Source organism: Melanostigma gelatinosum (genome assembly GCF_949748355.1).
Source record: "Melanostigma gelatinosum genome assembly, chromosome: 3".
NCBI lineage: Eukaryota > Metazoa > Chordata > Actinopteri > Perciformes > Zoarcidae > Melanostigma > Melanostigma gelatinosum.
The window spans coordinates 2,126,117-2,153,653 of record NC_136636.1 but is presented as its reverse complement, the minus strand read 5'-3'; the positions used below and the strand labels follow the sequence as shown (position 1 = coordinate 2,153,653).

The 27,537-nt window shown below is 42.9% G+C and overlaps 1 protein-coding gene across 1 annotated transcript in view; it reads right to left on the bottom strand.

Annotated features, from left to right (window-relative positions):
* grm7 (glutamate metabotropic receptor 7) overlaps positions 1 to 27,537 on the bottom strand; it is a gene marked incomplete at its 5' end in the record, with an annotated part of 174,029 nt that overhangs the window by 83,328 nt on the left and 63,164 nt on the right. Inside the window, 2 exons of the mRNA XM_079265687.1 lie at positions 3,011 to 3,165; positions 3,899 to 4,034. Of these exons, the coding sequence (XP_079121813.1) occupies positions 3,011 to 3,165; positions 3,899 to 4,034 (291 nt within the window). The remainder of the gene's footprint in view (positions 1 to 3,010; positions 3,166 to 3,898; positions 4,035 to 27,537) is intronic.

The window sequence follows — 27,537 nt, the reverse complement described above, 5'->3', positions numbered from 1 at the left end:
CTTCATCCTCAACTCACTCCTCACCTTCCTCTCCTCGTCTCGCTGCATTTATGGATCTTTGCTCTTTTGTCTTCCCTTGATTTCTATTTTTTTCCCCCAGACTTTCATGTTTTCCATCTTCGCCTCGCTCCCTCTCTCTTGCGTTCGCTCTCAGCCATCATCAGCTACTGTGCTCAGACAGGCGGCACTAATTTGCATTTACACGAGTTGTATATATTTTCAGAGGTCGGAGAAGACAATGAAAGAGAATGTGACCCAAAACCACAAACAGAGATTCTGATTCATCTGCTGAAACAGACCAGATGTTTCTCTTGTGGACATGTATGTGACACCACACAAGGAACACAGCCGGTGTTACGACACTCAGTGACGGTACGGTGTGAAGACGCAGCAGAAACCCAGTCACATCTTAGCTGTGCGATCAGACCGGTATCTACCGGACCGAAATGCAACGCAGATTTCGGTGCTTCCTTTCGGTGCCTGAGCCGATTGAAATACTTTTTTTACACTACTCGTTAGCTCTAGGTTAGCTCGTCCGGGGACCGATGCTAACGATAGCATCGCCGCCACCAACTGGTAAAATAAAATGAGAAGGCAAATATGCTCATATCTCTGCAAAATAATTGCTGAAGTTTGAAGCTGTCGTGTGTGTACAGAGTGTGTGTGTGTTTTGTATTTATTTTATCGATATTTATTTAAGTATGCCGTAAACTGTTAACAGTTAATATATTGTTCATAGTTTGAAGTTAAAAAGTTTGAAGCTGTAGTTTGAAGCCAAGTGTTTTGTATTTATTTATATTTACAGTATACTTTAACAGTTAATATATTGTTCAATTTGAAGAAAAAAGTTTCGGTTCAGGCACCGTTTTAGCACCGGTATCGGAAAAAAACCCAAACGATACCCAACCCTAATCACGACAGTTTGTGAAATGGTCACAAGATACAATCTATAGGTTTCTTGTACAGGGATACGAAATGTCGGGTTTTTTCGTGTCCCTCGCCACGACTTTTTTCCCTGATAATACTTCAGTGTGAACAACACGTCCGTATTGAAATCGGCAGGAGGAGAGCTAGTTAACGTTAGCTGTTAGCTGCTAGCAGCACAGTCCTGCAAGGCTAAATAACGGAGCTAGCATCTCAAGTTACATTATGATGCGTTCAAGGTCCATTCAGTAAAAATGAGTATTGTGCTTCGGTGATGTTCATGATGTGTTCACGTGTAATCATGTCAAATATAGTTTTTGTCGAGAAACTTGAATAAATACAGTTGTTTGAAGATGTTTTGTTGTTGAAAGGAATCGTGAACCGTAACCCTCAGATTGATATCTCTCATGTCTGTTTGGTGAATATGAAGCTACAGCAGCTGGTTGTCTTAGCTTAGCATACAGATTGGTGGGAAACGGCGAGCCAACTCGTAACCACACAGATTAGACAAACGAGACGGGGCGTGTCCATCAGTGACTCTTAACAGGTGTTGGTGTAAATAATGGAAACATTGGGAATGGAAATGAATTTGTCTTTTTCAGATAAATCCTGAATAAACTGAAGGTTCACATGATAATCTCTCGTCTTTGGCTGCTGGCAGGAGATCCCTCGACTGGACTCCTCCAAAGACACAAACGGAACGGAGAAATTTACCTTTAACTACGATATGAACAGTAAGAAAAGTATTGAAAGGAATCAACCACTTTAATGTGTCAGTTGTACTAACATCGTGTTGCCCGAGTCGACCTGCTCCTTCGGCTCTGAAGCAAGTAAAGGAAATTAAAGGAAATGTGCAGCGCAACACCAAAAGGTCTGACGTTATAGGGCCGTCTTGAGGAGGGTCGTTGTGTCGGAATCTAGTTTTAAGACCGTCATTAGTACAGTTTTGTGCTGACTTGGTGCATGCTGATACATAAAAATTGGTTTAACCAAATTACAAAACCTGTTAAGAGCGAGCGGGAGGAATGAGGCGTTGGTAAGTGCCCCGCAGCAGCTTAATGTGGTCATCATGAGGCAAACCTTCCTCTCCCGCTCACCTCTTCTCTCGTGTCTCACAGCCTCTGATGGAATGGGTCTTCCGCCCTCATACCCGAGTTACCCAGACTGACCGTCACGGCCCAGTGATCTCCCCCATCGTCTTTATGCCCAGAAAAACGGCCATTTCCTTAAATCATTTGTCAAAAAACGAGGGGACAAAAGGGATCACGGAGCCCATCGAAGAGGGACCAATGTTTATTAGCGCACCACCCGTCAGACCCCCTCCAGGCAGATCCAAGGACACACACACACACACACACACACCGAGCTCCACCTGTCAGGGCTCGTGTTTCTGGAAAGTGCACCGCATGTCGGTGAAATGTGTTTTTCGTAGCAAAGAAAAGGGCATTTTAAGAAAAACGTTTATTCGATTTCTTGCCGAAGGTTCGATGTTCAGATTGATACCATATCATGTCTGTGTGATACTTATTAAGCAGCAGTCGGCTGCTGGTTAGCTTAGCTTAGCATAAAGACGCAATCCCTGCAAAACAGCAAATAATATCTTAAACTTCAGTAAACAAACAAGATATAACATGTTAGTCAGTGAGCTTAAGAGGAGCTAGTAGAAGGATTGTATGACATTTGGAGAGGGCCATGCTAGCTGTTTCCCCCCGTTTCAAGTATTTATGCTAAGCTAAGCTAACAGGATGTAGCTTTAAATGTAGCTACTGCACAGACATGAGAGTGGTATCAATCTGAACATCGAACTGTCACAGAGAAAGAAAATCATTTTCCAAAATGTTTAAAAATACATATTGCATGTTCACCATGGCCAAATACTGTCTCCTGTTAAGATGATGCACAGAGTGAAGAGTGAATGTTCTCAACGAAGATTCGTTCTTTTCAAAGGACCAGTCAGTCGGCTCCAGAGACGAGAACATGACACAAGTTCACACAAACGAACGAGCAAGCACATTCTGACATATCCACACGCGTGGTGACCGAAGAGCATCGTCAGATAAGGTGACAGGGATGTGAAAGAACTGACCGCTGATGGTGGCTCTCTTCGGCAGGATGGTGACAGCTCCCACGGCAGCGTCCTCCAGCTGGTGGATGGGACTGTTCTTGGCCCCCCAGCTGTCTGAACCGATCCACAGGAAGTGACCGATCTGGTCCGCCCGTTTACTGGCATTCAGGATACCCCTGGATCCAGACACACACCACCACAGAGTCACATGCAGGCAGCCTTTGACGTTCACAGAAAGTTATTTTTCTTTCATAATGGAACTGAACTTTATTCTGAAAGTTGAATAAATGTTGCAGACCAAAAATCTTTGCATTTGGCTATATTATAGCACCAACACAATGGGGAGGGCACCAAGGGGTTGATTTGACTCAACAATCTCAGGTTTTGCCTTAAAGCTGTCAATAGTACAAATCGATGTGCAAAGGATTCACACATTGTTAACAATCAATGACAAATAGCAATATGAATGTTTTAAGAGCTGTAGAGGAGATTATAACAGTTCAATTCAATTTTATTTACACAGCCCAATCTCACGAATCTCACGTTTGACTTAGAGGGCTTTACAATCCGTATAACAGACATAACACCAAGCTTTAGTTTGGGTAAAGAACCAAACATTAATATAGAACAACAGCAATAACACTGGGTTATTAAGTTAACACAGGATCCTGTTGGTCCTGTTGGTGCAGAGCTGATGGAAACGGGCAGTGCAGCAAACCAAACATAAATATAAAAAAGATAACATAATATTAGTAATAACAATGCTAAGGTAAAATAAAAGGTCAAAGTTGAAAGCACATTTCTAGGCAGATGTATTTAGTTGTTAAAGTAAACAGTTCAGTCCGTTTAATCAACCTGGTCGTCTGTCGTCATTCAAACTTAACAGCGCTTAACGAGGAGTCATTTTACCGGATGTCCTCGTCGGAGGCGAACAGGATGACTGCCCTGGCGTACCGAGTGTCCAGCAGCAGACGGATGATTTTATCAAAGTCGGAGGGTTTGTGGTCGTGAGGGATCTTCAGTGACTGAGCGATACAGATTCCACCTGAGGAGACACAAAACACAGTGGGTCACGGACCGCCTCGCTTCCTGAATCTGTGTATTTCATGATGAGATAAGATATTCTGCACAATCACAACCATTTGCTTCCAAACAACCCTTTTCTTTTTTAAAGAAAGGGCTTGTCAAGGGTTCTTTGTGAGACTATGGGTTCCATTGAGAACCCTTTTCATCCAAAGAACCATTAGAAAAAGATTGTTGAGAGATACTTCCTGTGAACCCCCCCACACTAAGAATCCTTGGAATATAAATGGGGTTTTTAGTAGAACCCCCTGAATGGGTTCTGGTTAGCACCCTTAGAGGGGGATATGTTCGGGATAGAAGCCCCATAGAGGCGTTGCACCATAGAAGGGCTCTCAGGTGAACCTTTCACAGATGGTTCTCTCCTTTATGTTGAGTTCATGGTTGAACCCTCTGAAAGGTTTCCAGGTGGAACTACATGAAAGGTTCCACCAGGAACCAAAACAGGTTCTGCCATTGGAGTCGAAGAACCCTATAAGGTTCTAGTTGGCACCTTCATTTCCAAGAGTGTGGGTTTGACATAAAACATGTTTTTTATTGATTTTTCTTGTCAATGACCCTTCAAGGGTTCTTCCAAGAGTTCGTCCTAAAGGTTGAAGAAAAAGTTACTGCGATCGAAGAACCTAAGAGACGACTTGAAAGGAGCACACCAGAGGAAAGAGCGCTGTTCCACATTTCATGAAGCCACCGATGTTTCTGCACACAGACGTCTTAAAAGTGAGACGGAAAAAGGCGGCGAGAGCTCGCGGCTGAGACGTCGCTGGTTTTAATAAATGTCACTCAACCGCACAAAGAAAGGTGTGCAGCTTTCTATCTTTTTACTTTTCCTTTCTCAGCATGCCTCGTTTCTCCAGCACACAGTCGAGCGCAGAATCATTATGAATTATACATCTTATCTTATTTCACATCCATAGTTGACAACTTATAGCTTATAACAATGAAGAATTCATCCTTTCTGACGTCGCATGCATGATGAATATTGCATGACCTGACCCTCCCAGCCACCATTAGTACAGAGGCATGTCGGTTGTAAACCTGCGTATAACACGAGAAGGATTTCACCTTTTAAGTGCTTTTGCTCAGAAATCTGTCCTGGAGATCCTGCAGAACTTCTAACATGTTGACAATATGGACGTCAAATGATTGTAACGGCTATAAATCCTCAGTGAGTTAGTCCAGAGTGCAAAGTTCAGCCTCAACAGCTCAACATCGCTCTGCTGTCAGCTGCTCCAACAACAAACAGGAAGTAAAGGCCCACAATCCTCTGCTTCATGAAATCAGTTACACTTTTTCCGTTTACATTCTGAGCGAAATGCCGCTTGATTAGCATACACAGTCACACAATTGTGCGTTTTGTATTTTTATTGAAATATGTATTTCTTCTGATTACGACAAAAATCATCCAGTCCTCACACGGAGGCCTTCTGAGCCGTCACATGCAGATACTAAACGTATGATGTATGATGAAAATGAAGGTAAAGATGATCACATCCCCACTTCCTGTGCAGACAGGAAGTTAAAAGACACAATCACTGTGTCGGGAACGCTTCCTTGTTGCTGAAACACACGAGGTCAATAAGACGAGCTCCGCCTTCAGAGAGCTCGTCACAGGAGAAACGTTTATTCCAGCGACCTCTTCACCTCCGCTCCACCGTTCCTGTCTTCCATCAACAATGAACATGTGCCGTCAGACTGCAATGAACCACCGACTGAGACGCTCCATTCCAGTGCTCAGAGGTTAATACAACGTTCACGGGGAGTCCATCGTTGTATTACTCGCACCAAATCACCAAATCACCGTTTCTCTTTACTCCTTTCTTTTATGTCAATATACTTTTGTCTGTTTACTTTTTTCTTTCGTCCTCTTTTCTTCCATCAAGTACATTGTTTTTATTTTCTGTCCTTTTCTCACTTCTTCCCCTCTTTCTTTCTGTTGTGTTTTTAATCATTAAAGCACATTGATTCTGTTTTCTTTGTTCTTTCTTTTCTTTTCTCAGTCTCTCTCAAACAACACATTGTCTCATCATCATAGCGGTCTCCATACTGGGAAATAAAAACCAGACAAAGCGACATTTACTGAAGCACATTACACATCCCTCTGCTATTATTTCTCTTCATCCTGTTTTCTTTCTTTCACTTCATTTATTTATTCATTCCTTTCCTCCTTGCATCGTTCTTCCCTTCCTCTCTTCTCTCACGGTAGTGTACCTCTCTAAGAACATTATTGATTCCATGTTTTCTTTGTTTCCATAAAACAAGTCCTCTGTGCATTGCAGTGGTATTTGTAAAGCGTGAACTGTAACAGAGTGTGAACAGCATCCTCTGAAGAGCTTCTTCTGTGGTGGACACAGTCCGTACATGAAGTCAACTTTCACGTGAAATGAGAGACTAGAAACACCAATCATGGCTGTGTCATTGTTGTTTAAGCTGGATGTGTGCTCGACACAAGCGGTCAATGTGTCAAGAGGTCGATACGTACTGACTGCAATGAATCATGACATGTTTTGTATTAGTTTGTTGCACTTATTGTCTTGGTTTGTTTCTGCACTGTTGCTCTGGTTTCTGCTCTTAGATGCTTGTGTATAAAAGGAGATGCTCTTATGACTTCCGGTGACGAGAGTTCTCTTGAATGCCGATGATGAATACACTTACTGTAAGTCGCTTTGGATAAAAGCATCTGCTAAATGACTGTAATGTAATGGGAACACAACATTGGCATTTCATCACTTTCTAAGTTGATATGTTGAACTTGTTTGCTTGCTCAGCAGTTACAGAGCAACATGATGATTCATTCAGAGTCTTTGTGTCCGATATTCTCTCTCTTCCAGCTCTGTTTTTGGTCCCCAGCACCTCCTGAGGGAGATATCTGTCTCTTTGTTCCCCAGCTAGTCTTTCACTGAGTCTGCTGTTTGCTGCTGAGCAGGTAGTGTGCAGCAGCTTCTTACGTACTATTCTCTTTAAACGTGACAGTAGGAGAGTGCTGAGAGTGAACCGGAAGAGTAAAGTTGTAGGTTAAATAATGAGCTAAAAAAAGTCACATTACAGCTCTGTAGAGCCGGGGGAGCTGCTGATTCAGCGGATCGCTCACTACACATTGTCTCTCCATACGTTGGTGTTGGCTGCAGCTATAATGTTTTCAATTACTGATTTACTCTCTAATTCTCTCACAGTTGAATCATTCCTGAGGTTTCTGCGGCTGAAAATAGAACATTGAGAATTTTTATCAACAAAAAAAGACATTCAGAATTCAGTCGCTCGTGCGTGTGCCTCCAAATCATTCATGTTGGCTTCATGCAGGCCAAGGACGAAGAGGACTCCGTCTGCTAATACAATCGCAATATATCGCCGTGACTCCTCATCTCAAATTCAATTGAAAAGCTGAAGCGTACTAGATCAAATATATGTACCAGAAAAGGGGTTTCTATCTCTTATTCTGCCAATGACTAAAACATTTGGCTTCGGGTGAGCAGTCAAAACCTCCCGGATCTCATATTATATTATATTATATATATTATCTTTATGAATCTACATCTCTTTGCATCACCACTAAATTAAGTGTTTCATGGTGGATTACATTCCAAAAGAATAATATATATATATTGTCTGTGTGATCACATGAAATGTTTAATAATGGTATAAATGAAGGGAATCAGAAGATTCAGCATTGTACTCCTCTAACTGTCAAACTCACGAAGCAAAGACCAAAAACGAGATGTTGTCTTTTTTATGCCACACATTCTACTCTCTTGTCAAAACTTGCGACTACATTACCCACAATGCAATGTGACCGCTGAGCGCTGGGTGGTAGATGGGTTGATGTAACCCAGGGCCTCCAGCCTGCAGCAGCGATGAGCAGCGGGCTACAGACGGTCCTTCTTTTCTTACCCCACACCTCCAGATTTCTGTACTTTAAGAAGTTGTAGTCTTCAACCGATTCAGACTCAAGTGACATCACTTGAGGTCATTATATATAAGATATAAGAAGTGGATGTAGTCGGATGTGGTTGTGAGTCTTGAGTTTGACATTTTGGCCGTCGCCGTCTTGCTTTTTGACTGCCAGCATCTTGTTTTTTTGCAAGCAGAAGTGAAAGGATTCAAGTAAGAAGAAAACACTGAGAACTCAACGCTGTGGCGGCGCCCCACAACCCTGTTCTCTGCAGCAGGAAACAAACATACAGCGCGTCACTTCTGCAAATAACCAAACCTTTTGCATGTGCTTTTTTGAAGTGGCTGCTTGTCAGGAACACCTGAAAACTGAAGTGTTTGTTTCTGTTGGAGACAGTCTGAACCAGTGACTAAACGAAGCCTCTTCCTGCAATTCACACCAATATTACAATGTTTAAGTGAATCACATCATTAGGACCAAAGGAGAGAACCACCGCACTGTAACCAGAGACAGACACAGACAGAGACACAGACAGAGACAGAGACAGAGACAGAGACAGACAGACAGACAGACAGACAGACAGACAGACAGACAGACACAGACAGACAGAGACAGACAGAGACAGACACAGACACAGACCGAGACACAGACACAGACACAGACAGACACAGACACAGACACAGACACAGACACAGACACAGACAGACAGAGACAGACAGACAGACAGAGACAGACAGAGACAGACAGACAGAGACAGACAGACACAGACACAGACAGACAGACAGACAGAGACAGACAGAGACAGACACAGACAGAGACAGACACAGACAGAGACAGAGACAGACAGAGAGACAGACAGACAGACAGACAGACAGACACAGACAGACACAGACAGACAGACAGACAGACAGACAGACAGACAGACAGACAGACAGAGACAGACCGAGTGTCTACACAGACATAAGGTTCAAACAGTGTTGCTTTATTTGCATTGTGAACAGCAGGTTTGAGTTACATTTCTAATGTGTATACTTCTAATTACTTATTTCCTACTTGTTGCTGTTCATTGGTACTTCATTCTATCCTGCTGTTCTTGTAACACCTGAATTCTCTGGGGATTAATAAAGGCTTTTCTGATCTGATTTCGATCTTTTCTAACCTAAACAAGCACAATGTAAGAACGGTATAGTTTGTGTGAGAGGGACTTTCATATTCTGTGTCGTGAATTGATTGAAAGAAGCTGCTGGAGCATGTAGAAATAGTCTACGTCATGCTGCTGAACATCCCAGCTGGAATCGTTCCACACGTTGGGCTGAGTGGGGTTCAAGTCAGGCGAGCAAAAAGAGGAAGCTTTTCAATACTGGAATCTGAAATTGCATCAGAGAACAGTGCACTTCGGAAAGCACACTTTGGTGTCTTTGGTTGATTAGTCTTGTGAGACCGACTGGCAGACGGTGCAGACGGAGGCTATTTACTTTTTTTCATCCATTTTGTAAGGGCTTACTGACGCCACAGATAAGAATTTGCATAAAAGTCTTGGTGAGAAGAGTTTATTCTCCAGTCCCGGCAACTGAAGTGTGAAAAAAGCACTGATTGCTTTTCCAAACTGATCATATATGGATCTAACCCTTTCTCCTAGGGAAACAAATGTTCCCATACAACAAAACTCAAATCTCAATTACATTTCAAGGGGAAATGTATTTTCTCCTGGATCACGGTCGCAATTTTAAACAGTTTGAAATAGTTTAAAACAGTTTTAAACAGTTTTAAACAGTTTTAAACAGTTTGAAACAGTTTGAAACAGTTTGAAACAGTTTGAAATAGTTTAAAACAGTTTGAAACAGTTTGAGACAGTTTTAAACAGTTTGAAACAGTTTGAAACAGTTTAAAACAGTTTGAAATAGTTTAAAACAGTTTGAAATACTTTGAAACAGTTTGAAACAGTTTTAAACAGTTTGAAATAGTTTGAGACAGTTTTAAACAGTTTGAAATAGTTTGAAACAGTTTAAAACAGTTTGAAATAGTTTAAAACAGTTTGAAATACTTTGAAACAGTTTGAAACAGTTTGAAATAGTTTGAAACAGTTTTAAACAGTTTGAAATTGTTTGAGACAGTTCTAAACAGTTTGAAATAGTTTGAAACAGTTTAAAACAGTTTAAAACAGTTTGAAATAGTTTAAAACAGTTTGAAATACTTTGAAACAGTTTGAAACAGTTTGAAATAGTTTGAAACAGTTTTAAACAGTTTGAAATAGTTTGAAACAGTTTGAAACAGTTTGAAATAGTTTGAAACAGTTTAAAACAGTTTGAAACAGTTTAAAACAGTTTGAAATACTTTGAAACAGTTTGAAACAGTTTGAAACAGTTTAAAACAGTTTGAAACAGTTTGAAACAGTTTGAAACTGTTTAAAACTGTTTGAAACTGTTTGAAACAGTTTGAAATACTTTGAAATACTTTGAAACAGTTTGAAACAGTTTGAAACAGTTTGAAACAGTTTAAACAGTAACTCCCGGGCTACTTTTTTTCCCCCAGTCCGCCCCTGGACTCACCTGTCCGTATAGATGACTGTCATAACGTCTGCACACACACAGAGCTATTGATCAGCCTGTAACCTCTGCTCTCGAGCATGAAGAATCCATCGGATTGATCGGTGGTATGTTGTGGTGTCATGTCCATTCAAACTATATACACGAGACCTTCAACTGATTTCATTCCAGGGATAAACTAAATATTAAGATGTATTTCATAAATTACAAAGCTGTGATGCCATCAAAATGTCATGAACATTTTAAAGTTATTACCAGGAACTTTTAACTGGTTATGAATATGACCCACATCAGTAAACGAGACCATCGGCTATTTCTATTTAGCTATTCTTATTGCTCGTCAACACAAACTTAAGCTTCCTTCTTGTGGCTTTAGGTGAAAGCTTTCTTATTAACTCATAATAATAACCATAATTTAGTGCTTTACAGTAAAACGTTGAATGAAATCATTACCACAAATTCCATCAGTTTAGAGAAAGGCGATTGACCCACTCACTATTAGGATCCCCTAAAAAGGCCCTGAAGAGGATTTCAAGCATCGATCGGGCTCAGAGGGAGCTACAGTAGCGGATCACAGATATATAAACAGGTGCCTGACCATGAAAAACAGCCTGAGAATCCTAAAATCAATTGTGTAACTGGCCGCAGCCTTTTGTGCATTTGGACGTTTTGCCTGCACTGAGCAGAATAAAGTGTTCTGCAATACTCAAGTCTGGAGGAGATGAGAGTGAAGAAGTCCTTCTCCAGATCTAGATCATTAAACGTCTCAGCTGAACAAAGCCGGACATTCTCAGTTTACAGTCTTGAGTTGCATTCTCCAATCGGTTAAAAGCACAGAAGAGTGGAAGGGCCGCTTTATTTTGCCAATGATGTCTATTTATTATCATACATTTATTGGGGAATTTATGGTATTTGGACCGGTAGAAGCTACCCCCCCCGTGATCGATAGGAACCATAAGACCAACGACGTATTGCCTCCTCTGCTGCTCGCACACTAACCACACCTCCGCTCGGACCCGTCCTGACTTCATCCGTGTTACCCATGACTAAATATTGATCCAGGTGATCACTCTCCCCTGAAGCACCTCCACAGCTGTGTGAGAGCGTGTTTGTGTGTAGTATAGGGCCACGCAGTGGGCTGAATGATGGCCTCATTCCACCCCATCCACCGAGCGCTGGAGTTATGGCGGCGGGCATCAAAGCTCGCAAGGTCGGATTTTGAGTCACGGCCGCAGTCTCGTCAAGGCTGAACGGTCACAACGACTGCTGGAAGCATCTCGCCGGATCCAAAGCCGCTCATCACAACCTCGTCAGGCTGTCGCTGTTCAGTACAGCACGAGGCCAACCGGGCTGCAGGATGCATTTAACCCTTTAATGGTTGCATCCATCCACAGCAAAATATTAGATTCCACAAACTGTGTCGGCGTTGTTTTCAAATGAACATCATGCTGTGTTGAAGAAGACTTGAAACTAGAGATTGAGACCATAAACTCATGTTTACAATGTTTACTGAGGGAATAAATCAAGAGAGAAGTAGAGTCATTTTCTATAGACTTCTATACAACCAGAGGAGTCGCCCCCTGGTGGCCACTAGAGAGAATGCAGCTTTAAGGCACCTTCTCTGGTTCATCTTCAGCGGACCCTGGGGCTTCTGCTTTGGGCCCAACACGCTTCAGACTTCAGACACAACAAGTGCGAAGAACGCTCAATCAAATGAAGTCAAGCAACATTTAAGAAGATAGCACAACTTAAATGTCTTTCACTGAACGGCAGAGAAGAAGAAGGAGACCTTTTCATGAGCTTCTCTATTTTGTCACCGACATCTCTCACCGACATCTCCTTTGTTGTCTCATTTCTGAGCCAAAAGGAAGTCACATTAGTGTGGTGGTGAAGAAACAAAAGAAAACACAAAGGCAGACTTCAACACAATCCAAAGAAGAGGAAGTGAATGTGTCACTCAGCCCACCGACAGTCAGATACTAATCTGTCAACTCTGAAAGCACTTCAAACGGATGCAGTTCCTGTGAGTCTGACACAGACGTACAGAGGTCCAACATACATGAGCCCAAAACGTCTTCAATTGAATTCACACTTCTGATCTTTCTCCCCTCTGGTCACTCGCCTGTCCTGTTCTCTGTAACTCCTCATTGTCTCTCCCAATGTGCATTCAAAAATGATTTTATATAATTATATGCACCGTCTTTACTTTAGCTTTGTGTTTCCCATGTCCTAGACCTGCTCTTAAAATATGTTTTGAATTTTTATTTTATTTTTTATTTTATTTTTCTCTGTGTATGTAGTTTATTGACCCGAGGGTCACATTGTGTTTTTTATGCTTTTAACTTTCTGCTCTGTTTAGCACTTTGTGATGTTATGTCTCTGAAAAGCGCTCTATCAATAAATTTCATTCATGATTTGAATAACAGAAATGTGTCTCAAACTGGACAAAAATGATCAAAGTATGCGTCTTACAATAAGCTATGTGTATAATAAGACTTGTGTTCCACCATAGTTCTGCTGGTTCGGGTTGTTGGATTCAGGTCTGTGGGTGCCACTGTGTAAGTATTTCTGTTGATTGATCCGGTGACTTTCTGCTTGTGTTGGTCAGCATGATGTTCATCCTGAGAACTGTGGGTCGTACCTGCCGTATCTGATGAACTCCCGTTTGACGAAATAACAGATCTTTCAGACATTAAACTGGTTTCAGATTACGGTCCCAGCGAGCGTGCTGATCTGATTCTAAAGCACATTTAAGGAAGCTATTTGGATTAGTCCAGATCGTGGACGTTCTCCCCGACGCCGTGTGAAAGTGAAGCGTTCTCCTCTTTAAAAATGTAGAAATATGCGGAAAGATGATGCATATTTTACAGTGTTTGATCAAATAAGTTATAAATGGTTTGCTTTGAAAAGTCAGAAAAGGGAGGCAGAGAGAGAGAGAGAGAGACACTTTCATCATCAGAGCCACTTCACACTCAGACCATCAGCAGAATATCAAAGCTCTGCATTTGTTTACACACACACACACACACACACACACACACACACACACACACACACACACACACAGAGAGCGAGAGAGAGAGAGAGAGAGAGAGAGAGAGAGAGAGAGAGAGAGCGAGAGAGAGAGGCAGACTGTGCTTGTTGGTGATACGCAGGCGATAGTGGTGGTCATCTCCGGGTCAGATGTGTTTGCATGCTGCATTGCACAGCGTGTGGTGACAATTCACGGCACATCACAGCGCGGAGCTCTGAGAGAAGCAGTGTGGCGGTGATGATGTACACTTCAACGACGACTCTCAGCCGTAAACACACAGATGTTGCGTTCCTGCCGTTTCTCTCGAGCCGTCATTTTGACATTCAAGTTTAATTTCACGCAAACATCAGAGACACGTTTCCATCGGTCACACGGCTGGAAGGAGGTGAAGGACATCAGTGACGCCTCGTCGATTCCTTTTGATCCGAGTGAATCAAGGAGCTACGCTGATGAACAGATGCACTGGAGTCAGAGGAGGCTTTCACACATCTGAAATCCAGACACTGAGAAATCTGCTTCCAGTCACATTCAGAGAAAGGTCCTCAGTGTCTTCTAAGTATCAGTGGTGTTTCCCATGCAGACAACAAGGTAAAAGCAGTCAGTGTTGTCTTTTAGTTTCACCATCCCTGCCTGAAGTGTTATCGATGATGGATGCTGGAGGACAAAGTCAGAGGATCATGAAACTCAGCAGGATACATCCTCTGGGAACCATGCATGTCTGTCCAAAGTGTAGTAATCCACACACAAGTGGAGGACCGACACATGTCCAATAGACAAACACTGACAGTAGGACACGTTGTCTCATGTATCTGCTTGACACACCATCTCCCATAAACAGCTGATCATGCACCGGCATCAGCATGAAACATCTCTGGTGCGACAGCCAGCTTCACTCTCCAGTAAAGACACTTGAGATTCTCCATCTCTTCTCCTGCCAGAGGACTCTTCATCCTCGCAGCGCTGACTCCTGCCTACTGCCTTGCAATACGTATAAACTAGTTGAGGTCAGTCTATGAGGCTAGAACGAGAGAGAAGAAGGTTTGATGGAACGCAGCTCACCTCGACGCTCTGGGGACGGGAGGGAAAGGGGAGGCGTGACGATGACTCGGCGATAAAGTAGAGAAGCCGGGCAATCGGGAAGTGAATTACGAGCTGAAGAGCCAGTGAACGGCAGAGAGTGGCCTAAGTGGGTCGGAGTGTCGTGAGGGCGGAACAAACCTTGAGAGACAGAACGAGACAAAACAGAGAAAAAATAGAAGTGACAGACCGGAAAGGAAGACGCACGATCACGCAAAACAAAAGCCGCGCAGTCACCGTTTGAATACGTGTTGATTCCAGCCTCGATGAAAGCCAAAGTCTGAAGCTGTTGTCTTCCATCGCATGAAAGCGTTTAGGCACTTCTGCGTACAGGCGATAACTCTCCGCTAGAAACGTGGAGGACGCGATGACAGCAAGAGCAGCAACCAACAGGCTCGACATGTTGACTGTTTCTCTGAATTCATAAAACAATGTCAATGCACGTTGTGCATCTTCAACATGCATGACGCTGGCTTGCAGTCGTCTTCCTCTCTGCCTGTGTGGATGCGTCGCTTCTACTCTGTGCAAAAACAGAAATAATGTGTGTGTTTGTAGATCTTCATGAGAATACAAAGACCACGATATTGATGCAATGTAGGTGATTGGAAGAATAACAACCTATTCACTGTTTCAGCTTCTGAAATGTGAGGATTTGTTGCTCTCAACGTGACCTCAGGAAACACGTTGCCAGTGAAAGATCTGCTGATGATTCAGATTCTCAGAAGAATCTGAATCCTTCAGCTTTGTGTTGGTGTTGTGAGCCACGCTGTCATACTGTCAGCGGGAGAACCTTCTGCTGCGCCGCAACCAGCAAATCCCTGAGATTGAACTGTGAAATATGAATGACGAGGCACCGAAGAAAAGAAGCCAGAACATTCCAGCAGTTGAAATGACGAAAACATGCATGTTGTATGTCTTTATGCTCATTATCCCACCTGCCTGTTTCTCTTGCTTCTCCTCTGTTTTCATCTATTTGCCCTTTTCATTTCCCTCTCTCTGCTGCTGCAGCGAAGCGTGAGCACATTCACCATCTACCAGCGCCACTCAAAGCACAATCACATGAGCAGAGCTGCAGCAGGAAGGGCAGTTCAGGCTTCAAACCAACATGAAGCATTGCCACAGCGGGTAGAGCTGCTGCTTTCTGTTCAGCGTCGACGGTCCTTCTCCAAGTACTGTCATCAACACAGAAGCCACACCCCCTTTTTACAGAATCAAACAACTTACGTTATATATATATATATATATATATATAACGTCTTTTCAACTCCCCTGTATGTTCAGTGCATTGTGGAATTGACAATAAAGCAAACTTTGAACTTTGAACTTGAAAATCTAAAAGATGAGCAGCGCGTGCGGCGTCTTGCCTTTAGACTGAAGCTCTCTGGAGGAGAAGTCTTGCAAATCAGCATCAGTTCTGCTCTCTTTCCACGTCTTATGGGAACACACTGACACAGGAGATAGAGCATACATAGATTTAGATGTTGCTCCGTAGACATAGATTGATTTTCACTTTTACATTCTGTGACGAACAGACAAACGAGTCCCATTGGTTCCACGGTCTGTGCTCCCATTTGAAGACACGATCTCAGTGTTACTGAGCTCAGAAGCTCTGATGGAACCATCATACAGGTTCATGTTCCTGTCACCAGTTTGATGGATTTCAACAACTCTTGTCAGTTTGCTGGATGTTTCTAAATACCACAACACCCATGAGCCTCAGCTGCTGTTGCTTTGGAGGAGCGGCCAGTCGGAGGCACCAACCTGTGAGTCCCTTAAGAAAAATAACCCAGAATCTAAAAGTAATAATACTATTAATACCAACATTGTTTCATTCATATAGCACATTTTATACAGACTATGTACATATAAAAATATATGTAAATTGATTTAAAGTAAAGACTTCAGGAGGTAACAAAATGATGATTGAGCGTATGGCCCACAGATTGAAGCATTGCACCCTGGGAGTCGTAGTTGACTTCTCTTCTTCAGTTTTTATGTCCGCGGGTTTCTTGCACATTTTCATCCAAGAAGCAGATATTTTCTAACACAGCTGTTCATCTTCTGTTCGGATGATTCAACCGGTAGAGTTTCGCGTCCACCACCAAACCGTCTTCTACTGCGGCGGCTGCTGAGGCTTGAGACGCTGGCCTCTGTCTCTTTGGTAATGAGCTTCTCTGAGGACGGCTCTGTTGGGTGTTAATTGCCGAGTTTAAAAATTGAAACGGAGACACAGAGAGAAGATAACAAGACCAACAACCTCATTCAAGAAGTGTCTCCTGATTGTCTCCTAATGCCCCCCCCTCTCTTTGGGATGTCATGCTGCCTGTGGAGGGCTGTTAAAGACTCTTTTGTAGGATTTATAGGCGCTATTTTTAATTCCAGACTAGTTTCTCACTGATGCATTTTTATGAACGATCACAGCTAATGATGACTATTGCCAGTGAATAAAAACATAATGAGTCAAATGGCGGTTTTTGTGTCTCCGTGGCTTTGATGATAATGAAAAACGGAGCATTAGTCGTCGCATTTAATGTGTGTAATCAAACAAGCATTTACAATTATACAATTTATTGGGTGTTTTTTTTGGAGAGCACATTTTCAGGTTTTAAGATGAAAAGTGTGTTTGTGTAACACTTTGGATGGAGCAACTGCTCTTACGATTTTAAATCCCCAAATCCAAACCTTCTGTATTTGTGTCGCTATGGAAGGTGGTCCTCTTGGAATAGTGCAATGGAGAAGTGGTGACGGAGAACTTTGGGAATGAGTTGAACCTGCTTTCGTGTCTTTGTGGCATCGTGACTAAAGACGAACCTCTGTGTTAGAAGCCGGACTACGTCTCCCCGCTGCACTGCAGTACTACCTAATGCATCTGTAAAACATTCTCGTCTGAACACAACGGGAGAATCGGTTCTTCACATACGTTTACTATAAGTCGACTGTTTGAAAGAGGGGATCAATTTAATATCCTGTATTCTCGGGGAAACTCACATCCTCTTTCATTCCAGCTAAAATTGGCCCCTGGCTGCAGATGTACAGCTGAAGGCTTCATATTGTGTAGTCGGGATCTTGCTCGTGGCAGACGCAGCTTTGGGAAATGATGGGTGTATTTCATACATACGACTGGATAGGTTTGCAGAAATTGCTACGGAGTCATTCAGGCTTCACCACCTCCCAATAACCATCATTCACATTGACACGCAGGAGACCAGGAGAGACGGAGCTGAAGGGAAGTGTGCAGATAAAAACACTGCAAGTCTGTAACTGCAATGATGCAAACTGGGGCTGAAAGAAGCATCAGAAGATAACAGAGGAAATCTTTTAGCCTCAGATTACATGAGAGTGCCTCAATCATTAAAGAGTTGTGGTTGAACCACGAACAGAAAGACAATACTTCAGTGAAGTAAAAGTAAAGCGAGTTGTGTACATTGCTATATGTTACAGATTGAACATACTTCACCGTCATTCATCATTATATTCCGTTTCTGCCAACAGAAGCCACTACATTCTACACAGTGGAGCGCAGTAATACCCCATTCACAACACACACACACACACACACACACACACACACACACACACACACACACACACACACACACACACACACACACACACACACACACACACACACACACACACACACACACACACACACACACACACACACACACACACACCTCTGGATTTGTAATCAATCCCGTTGTGTTCCTCATCTCTCCTAATGAAAGAGATGCTCAGCAGCAGATCCCCTCTCTAATCTGCCCGCTAACAGAAGGCTAATAAAGGAGCCAGAGTCAATTACTGACCAGAGAAATGAACATTTGATGAAGCGGTGGTAGTCAGCGAGCCACAACATCCAGCTTTCTATATTCTCTTCCGGGCTCACGGAGGAAGAGAGAACGAGAGAGGAACGGCCATTTTGCAAATACAAACACAAACGGCGGCGCTCTGGTTCTAACCGAGCACCGAGAAGATATCCTCCTGTTTAAACGGAGACCACGAAGAGCCTGAAGCACAACTCCACAGCATTCCTCCTGAACCTTTGCAGCTTGTGCTGGTTGAACGTGGACGCACACGCTTAGATGCAACTTAGTCTACATAAGAATGCAGCAGGTCTGAAGTCAGATTCCTCGACCACCCAGACGGGACTTTAGGAAGCTTGGCCGACTTGTTTTAACTGCATTACTGAGAGAAGATGCTTCGCTGGTCAGTGAGGGTGGAAAATAACTTAAAACCCCAAGTCCTTTACAAGTAAAAGACGAAATACATGTTAGGTCCATGCCAGAATTATATCGATGATATCCTCTGTGGTGGAGGCTTGGGGAGGTTAAGGTCACACGTATCTTTGTTAGTTGAGGGAACGTTGTTGTTTTGGTTGCTAAACGATGGAGAAACCAACGTTGACTGTTTTTAGGAAACAGGAAGTGATGGTGTTAAAGTTCTGTTGAGCCATCCATTCACCCCGACCTCACTTCCTGCTTTGCTCTCATCATAATGCCTCTTGCCATTAGAGGAAGTTTTCACTTAAATGCCAACAGATGTCTGTTTGGTATATTTTTCTCCCTGAGAAAGCCTCGCTTCATCTCAGATTGTGTTTCCTGGCCTGAAGTACTTTTTAAATGTTGTACTTAAACTTTATTGGCTGTTTTGTCAGTTGTGATGTTTGTCGAAATGTCTTATTTTTGCTTTTATTGTCCTATGAATGGGGAACGGACTGCATCTATACGGCGCCTTTCTCTTCTTAGCCACCACTCAAGCTGCTTTACAACACAAGCCGGCATTCACACCCACCAATACACTGGCGGCGGAAGCAGCCATACCAGGTGCCACCTGCTCATCAGGAGCCATAAACATTCACACAATCGGAGAAGTGTGGGGTTCAGCATCTCACCCAATGCCACGTTAACGTGTCGACTGCAGGGGCCAGGAATCGGACCTTCTGATGAGACGACCACTCTACCTCCTGCGCCACAACCGCCCGTTTAACACACGGCGCTCGTGCAAAAGAGGGCAAACTGCAAAGCGGCGAACGAAAACGCAACATGAGGCAAAGAATGAAAGAGGACGAAGACGCGGAGATAAAGTGAGATACTGTAAAGAGAAGAGAAACCAAAACAGGGAGTGAGAGAAAGCAGGAAGGAACATTTTCCAGAGAAAGAAGGTGAGAAAACCAAACAGAAGATGAAGGTGAAGATGCAGTGAAGGACGGCCACACGGGGACGTCGACGGGGTCACAGACGACCACGGGACAATTCACCAGTTCACACAGAAGGTGTTTTTCGTTCGAGTGAGTGCAAAGCACAGGGCAAGCTGAGGCCAATGAAAGGTCTTCTGCCTCGGGGGGGTGAAGGGGATAATGGGAAATCTCACATTCATCACGTAGAGGTCCGAAAACCCAAAGCGAAGGTGGCAGATACATCCGAGCTCCAGCCAAGTCTCACTGTCACGCAATGCCACGTTTTATGAAAGCATTACACATGCACTGCAACACACTAAGGCTGCATGTAACGACCATTTTATCAATAATTAATAAACTCTTTGGTCCATTAAATATCAGAAAAGTGAAATATGCCCATCAGACACGTCCTCAAGTCCAAAGTGACGGATTCAACTGACTCGGTTTGTCTGAACATCAGTCTGAACCCCGGAAATATCTGTGTTTTATAGATTTTGAACACTTTGTCGTTGTGCATATAAACACATTCATAAGCACGTTCAAAATGATTGTATGGAGTCCTGATACTGTGCGATATAAAGAGCATTATAGCTCAGGGATAATAATAAAAAAATGAACGCTAAAATCTAATTTCAACCACAAAGCACTGTTGATTAATTGCATTGCTCCTTCAGATTTACATCTTGACGTGCCTGCAGCAGGCAGCAGTTGCCGTGCTTTGAGGCGATCTCCTGCACATATCCCCATGACGACTGTATCTACTGTATGCAGCACATGACACGCCAACTAGGAAAATCCCTCTAAAGATCATCATTTCACAATCTAAAAATGGAACCGTGTGCTCTGAATAACATTTGCAAATCAATGTTTTCCAATATTTGAGATATAATGAGTTAGTCCCGTGTTGTTGGCAAACAATGATGATTTAATAAGCCAAGATCATGGCCTGTATTCATTGATGTTATGTTATAAAATGTTATGATCTGTATGTAACAAATCAGAAAGTATAAACAAAATATATGATGTGACACGTGACTATCACTAACACCTCAGTTCAGTCTCGTCTTTCTCTTCCTGGTCCCGTGAATATCATTTGGTGGATAGAATTCAGATGCAGAATACTCTAAATATGACCATTGGAAAAAATATAAATGAATAAAAATGACTTTGTCAGTATGGTGCGTCAGACGTTTAGGAAACAGGAAGTTAATTAGTGAAGAGTTCCAGTTGCTGCTGGAGCTGCATCAGTGAGACACACAGAATGAAGGCAATGAAGTTAAAATCACACAATCGCTGCAATCCGCACAACAACATCACCCTCAGTGTGTTCGTCCAATCCGCACACACATTATGATCCCTGTGGCTCACTGCTTCTGAGGATATCATGATCTCCTGATGTCTATCTTGACCAAGTCCATACATCTGTTTTGAAAATGAGAAAAGCAAGATGCTTCTATGAAGGCAAGCGTTTGCACGTGACGGGAACATCCACGTGAACAGCGTCAGTGAAAGACAGCTGATTAGTCACGTGACTAAAATGTTTTTCCACGTCAGGATTTATTGGGCAAAGGCTCGTCCACAATCCATTTAGAGCATCAACTCTTGTTCGACAAAGGCAAAAAGCTCCTCAAGAGCACAAACACCTTTCTATCGGAGAGCTTTGTTGCCTCATAGCTTTTCTAATACTTCACTGAATAACATGCGAACGGAAGCCTGACTTGTGACACTCGCCGTGACGAAGACAACGCTGGAGCGAAGCCGATTCAAACATTGTCACCGAAACTGATATAACTGAGTAAGTCAATAGCAGAGTGCAGTTCATTTTATATTTCTTCCAGTTCCTGGTCCTTGTCCAATTACTGACGCTCTTTGCACCAAACATGTGCTCGTATTACTTCATGTGGAACGGAAATCAAAAGTCTAGCGAGAGCGAGAGGAGCGTGAAATCAGTGCGAGTGTACCAGCCCACAGGGAGCATTGTGACGGCTCAAATGAAGCGCTCAGTCGCTGAATCAGTGCAGGAGCCGTCGCCGACGTCTCCTGCAGTTTTACACTTTCACTTAATTTTCAGAAAGAAGTTTTCCACTTGAATGACGTTGACCAATCGTCCATTTCACAGCAAGCAAAGCTGGGGGAACGTATTATTCTGAAAACAACTTTTCATTTATGAAGCTCGGGCCGATCAAACCGGCTCACAAAGTGTGTGTGTGTGTGTGTGTGTGTGTGTGTGTGTGTGTGTGTGTGTGTGTGTGTGTGTGTGTCAGCGTGATGGATAGACTAATATGTGATGTTATGACTGCATGGTCAGTGTGGCATATGAACTGATAAATGAGGTTATTCTGAGCTTGTACATATCTCCGAGTCTTTTTGGAACCACCAAGTTTCAATGGGAGACTCTAATATAGAATCTAATATAGAAATACAAAGCAGGACTAAAGGACAGGATTCATGAAATAACAGATCCAAGTTTCCCAGATTCAACAGAAGAAAGAAAATCGCAAACTTGTCACATTTTACTGAGTTGTCCCAAACACGAAGGTGAAAAATCCGCCTCAGAGCCAACTCAACACTGTGGAACAGATGTCTGGTGTGGAAATTCTCATCTTTTGGCCTTTTGTTGTCCTGCATGTCCAGAGTTCATGGCCTCAGTGTCTTCAACGGCAGCTGCAGCCCTGAAGCCAACAACCGCTGAGAAGCTGCAACACGGTTTTTTAAATTGCAGCTTCTTACAACACAGGAACTGTTTTCGCCGTGTGAAGTCCAGCAGTAGCTCACTTTAGCCCAGCTGCAGTCTTTTGACTGACATTTTAAGCGTCTTATCTTGTCAGAAGGAAGGCCTTCGGGCTGCTTTGGAAAGGCTATTGTCTTGCTCTTATCTTTCCTCTTCGGCCTCGAGACACAACGGATGCAGAGCGACTGTGGGAGAGCTTCTCCTCCGCGTTGGCTCACGAGCATCCAAGTGAATACATGATGCGGCACAAACACATTCTGTGAACTCAAGAGACAGAGCTTAAGAGCAATCAGTGACTGTTTCAAATGTCATACCAAAACCACAATCCTTCCCCGAAGATATCCAAAGCTTTACGATAGCGGTGTGACGTCAAGAGACGCATTCATTTTTCACATTTTGGGACCCAGACAGTCAGACAGACATTCTGGAGGGCAGTTGGAGATATTCTGCAGTGTAACGTACCAGTTTGCTCAAAAGACGTGCGTCATGATGAGCACTGAGGCTGAACTGAGGTGTTTGAACAGCTAAATACCAGCAGCATGCAGCGATGTGTAGTTCGCACAGAGTCATGAATTGCAAAAGCACATCAGTGCGCATATCGAAAGCAATTCATCTAAATAATCTGTGCAGAAGTGAGTCGGCTGCTTTTTTTTCTGCTTGCTTTCACGAATTAATTGTTACGCCTCTTACCTCAGATGTCTGAACGGTCGTTCCTTCTTCCAGGTTTTGGAAAGTAACTCATTACTAACAGTTAGTTCGTAAGCGGGGGTTTGTTACATGGAAAACAAAATGCTGTACAATGTTACAACCAGACTGACAATCGAATAAATCACCATTCATTGTATCAGATGAGCAAACCACAGTTTGAACCTCTTCAACAGAACCACTGAGCAGACTGCAGAGGGCTCAACACAGGGCCGAGGTGCAATGTTGTGGTTCAGTAACCATCGTGGAACAGTATTCTGCTGCAACGCTGCGGGGACGTCGACGAAACGGAAGTTTGAATCATTTCATTGTTTCTTCTTTTGGGGACAAAACAGTTTAACATGTAAATAATACATTTAGTGTCTGATTACTGAAGGAAAGAAGTAAAACAGCTAATTCCAAACTCTGTGATCGTAGTGTATGTAAATCTACTTCTATATCACAAGACATTGTTTGCCTTCATAGACAGTGACAAACATATTCGGCTTAAAGCTGCGTGAATGTAGCTGTCCACCTCCCGTAATACAAACACAATGATGAGGATTTCAGCAGCTTGTGCTCCACAGATACTTTAGAGAAACTCCGTGTGCTGCAAAGAGCAGTTTAGTCACTGCGGACCAGTCAGACACACAAGAAGAAGTTCTGCTTTTATGTATGCACGTCCTGCATACATAAAAGCAGAACTTCTTCAAGGACTTGGACTCGATTTTATAATGGGAATTAGAACTGTTGGAGCTTTTGATGGTAAAGTAATGAGATACAACTTTCTGTTGCTGGGCTTCTTGGTTCAACCGAGAGATAAGAATCAAAGGAGTCACGAATCGCAGCGGCTGAGCCGATGAGTCACTGAGTGAGGCTACACCTTCCTCCAATGACTCGGCTGACGGCTCAGCAGCCAGCCTCCCTGGTGGTAGTCATTAAATCAGTGAGTTGCACTTTGATGGAGTGACTGACGAGACGGGTCCATAACCTGGTAACGGCTTGAACTGGTTCCCATGTGGTGTGCATCTCATGTGTTCTCAACCCTCGCTCCTTTATTCTAACGTCAACCTCAACAAATTACAAATCTGTGAACAAAATCCATTTGAGCAAAGGGATTCATATATTACATTAGTTTGGGAATTCATTTTTTAAATCAACTCTCTTCAGTGTTTATAACTCGTTAGTGTCTTCAACATAAATGTAGTTATTGGCGTCTTGACAACGCTCTGGAGTTATTAGAAAAGTTTGGATCACACGAGTTGGAAACTACTCACTCACCACCCGAATCTGATTCTCCAATTAATCCTCATAAGTGTTGCATGATTTGTATCTGCAACTGTGCAGAAATGATTCATACTTAGCAGAATGTGGTCTACTATTGTTGAGTGAGGACAAAAAAAACATGTCAAGACTTTTGTAAAAATGATCCAACAAGTGTTTTATTAGTTTTGTTTAGTTTTAATGTGAAAATCTAATTTTGACAACCTCAGAGCAGAGAAATCCTGGCGTAGCCTCTGTTTCCTTTGGCGTGGACGCTGGGGTCCAAACCCGCAGTGAACCGAGTACAACACGAAGTGAATAGCAGCACAATAAACACTGCAAATCAATCACTCCAAACATGGGCTGCCTTCCTTTGTCTTCTTCTTTTCCCCGTCAAAGTCCTCGACGTCGACCTGATATTGAGCTGATGTGCATCCGTCCAACACTTCCCACGAAGACCCCACCTTGAAACATTGACGTTGCTTTGCCTAAATATATACTGCGGCCCGTGGGACGACTGCCGAGCTCCTCTTGAAAACGCTTGCTTTGAAATGACTCGGCATCAAAAGATTGCGTTTGAAAACAAAAGAAAAAGGATCCGTCAGTGTCAAACTCAAACTCTGCTGTTTGGTGATTATGCCGGAGTGGAAGAAGTGAAACTGGGGGGGGGATTTGTTCTACAAAACGAAATATTTAATCGGAGAGCGTACGAGTTATTTTGCTGGATGGCTGCCTCGCTGTACTGAGATACAGTACAGGCTGATGAACACTGATGCCATATGTTTCCTCTCGCTGACTGACCTCTCCCTGAACCACTGAAACCTCTTCTCTTGTCTTTGTTCGTATCCTCTCCACGAGCAGAAGAGGCTAATAAGCGGCTGACGCGTGCCATCCGGGGATTCCCAGGTAATCAAATAGACAAATTATTCGCCACATTAACTGGTGTGTTCTGGGCTGCTTCTAATATTCTTCCAGACTAATGACTTTATAAATAAACACACAGAGGGGGGGGGGGGGGGGGGGGGATGGTTGTTTGGTGAGAAGATGGAGGAGGATGAGGAGGCAAACAGCTGCAGGGACAAGTTCTGGAGCCAGCATGGGAAGAAGCCCGAAGGAGACCGAACAGCCAGAGGTGGGCCGTCTGCTGGCCCGAACAGAATCACAAAGTTATAGCTATTTTAAATAAATACACATGTATTATAATTTATAAAAATATTTTTCCCATTATCTTATTTTCTCATTGCACAGCTCCTGTCTTCCTCAGTTGCTCTGCTTCCAGTGCAGCTTGTTTTAAGTAGAGCTTTTATCCAATCAGATCTCACCTCTGTGTCTCTAGGTAAGAAGAGCGGCCTGCAGACTCACAAGTGCATCCATGTGCATCTCCCTCTCGTGAGATGTGTGATTTCATAAATAATGCCGACAATGTCAGGACTGCTCAGAGACATAACTAAGAAAACAGTTTAATTTCAAAGCGAGCAGTAGCTGCAGGTGTTTTTTCACATCCTGCGTGTCTCTGCTGGAGTGCTTGTGATGGTAAACAGCTTGGAGACTTCATCCCCCTCCTGCTATCTGCTGCCAATACGCCGTTCACATGGTGTTAAGAGGCCCAGTTACCCCGTCAGCATTCTCAACCTCCGAAGGAATGAGAAGCAAATATCTCGCAGCGGTTTTCCTCACAATCCTGCTGATTCAGAGATAATAAGGCGGCTTCCTGCGGGTCTTTTGAAATGCGTCTGTATTCAAGAAGCTGCGGAATAATAAAGCCCTGATGAGAATGCCCCTCAGACTCCACCGTCTCCTCCCCGTGTCGGCACTGTTGCGTTTCTTTCGGGTCCGAACTCAAACCGATCACGTCGTTTGCTTTCGTAAATGCTCTGCACTTCATGTCGAGGTCCGACTGTTGAGACAGGTTTGATTAAATGAGCCCAAACTCAGTGATATAACAAACCACTTCTTTCTTTCACATTCTGGCACGACTGTGGAGGATGTTTTGGACAAGAAATCCAGTTTAAATATGTGGCTCCTGCTGAGATTACCTTTTATTTGTCCACTCATTTATATTTAATTGAAGCTGTGGGCAAGATTACGGAGTACTTACAACTACACTGTACTTCCACCCTAACAAGGGCGCGTATTGACTGTACCTTTTGTACTTCATGAGCTCGCTTCATTTCCAGATCCGTGAAGATGAAATCTTTGTGGGCTTTAGCCTTCACATAAAAAAAGCTGACTCCTCAGAGTGTCAACCTGTTAATATTTACAGCACTGAAGAAAGACGTGACGTCGAGTGCTTCCATATATCGGCTGTACTTTCTACACAGAGATGTGTTCTACTTTTACAGGCAACTTTTATACTACAGTATAAAACTTCGTATAAAAAGTTGCTTATAAAAGTAGAACACATCTCTGACGTCTCATATACTTTTATCTACATTTTTTATTGGTGGTATCAAGATATTCTATCAAAATAAAAGAGACATTTTTGGAAATATGGATTCTCTTTTCTTCAGAGATGGAACCTTCATCTCGTCTCTGTTCTCTCGTGGATATCTTTGATCAATGATTCATCATAACGTTTTCACTAGTTTGTCTTATTCAGCATCCAATTCTTGAAAATGAAAGAAAACACATATTGCCTCACATTTTAGATGAAAGCACAATATGCAATGCTAATTAATATTGTATACACTTCTGAGCACTTTTATATGCCGATAATGTGTTTTTTCATGTGCAATCTTAATCTGTAAAGAAACATAAATGGAGTCTAGTAGAAGTAGAACGTTGCGCAAAAATACACAAAGTAAAAGTCCTTAAATTGCTGTTAAGTGCAATGTTTTGTTACTTTACAACCCTGCCGCTCCATGACAATGGCCGCTGAAACTCGTGGGAGTTGTAGTATTTAGAGACAGAAAAAAATACGTATTTGTCAGAAACAAAGTGTAAATACTTCAAACTGAAGGTCAGAACAAAAACATCTTGACAATTTCACAACGTTAACCAAACTGTTAGCTCTGTCAGCACTGTTTCCGTTGGTAGTGCTGCTAGCCCCGTTTGCTGCTAGTTTGCTGCTA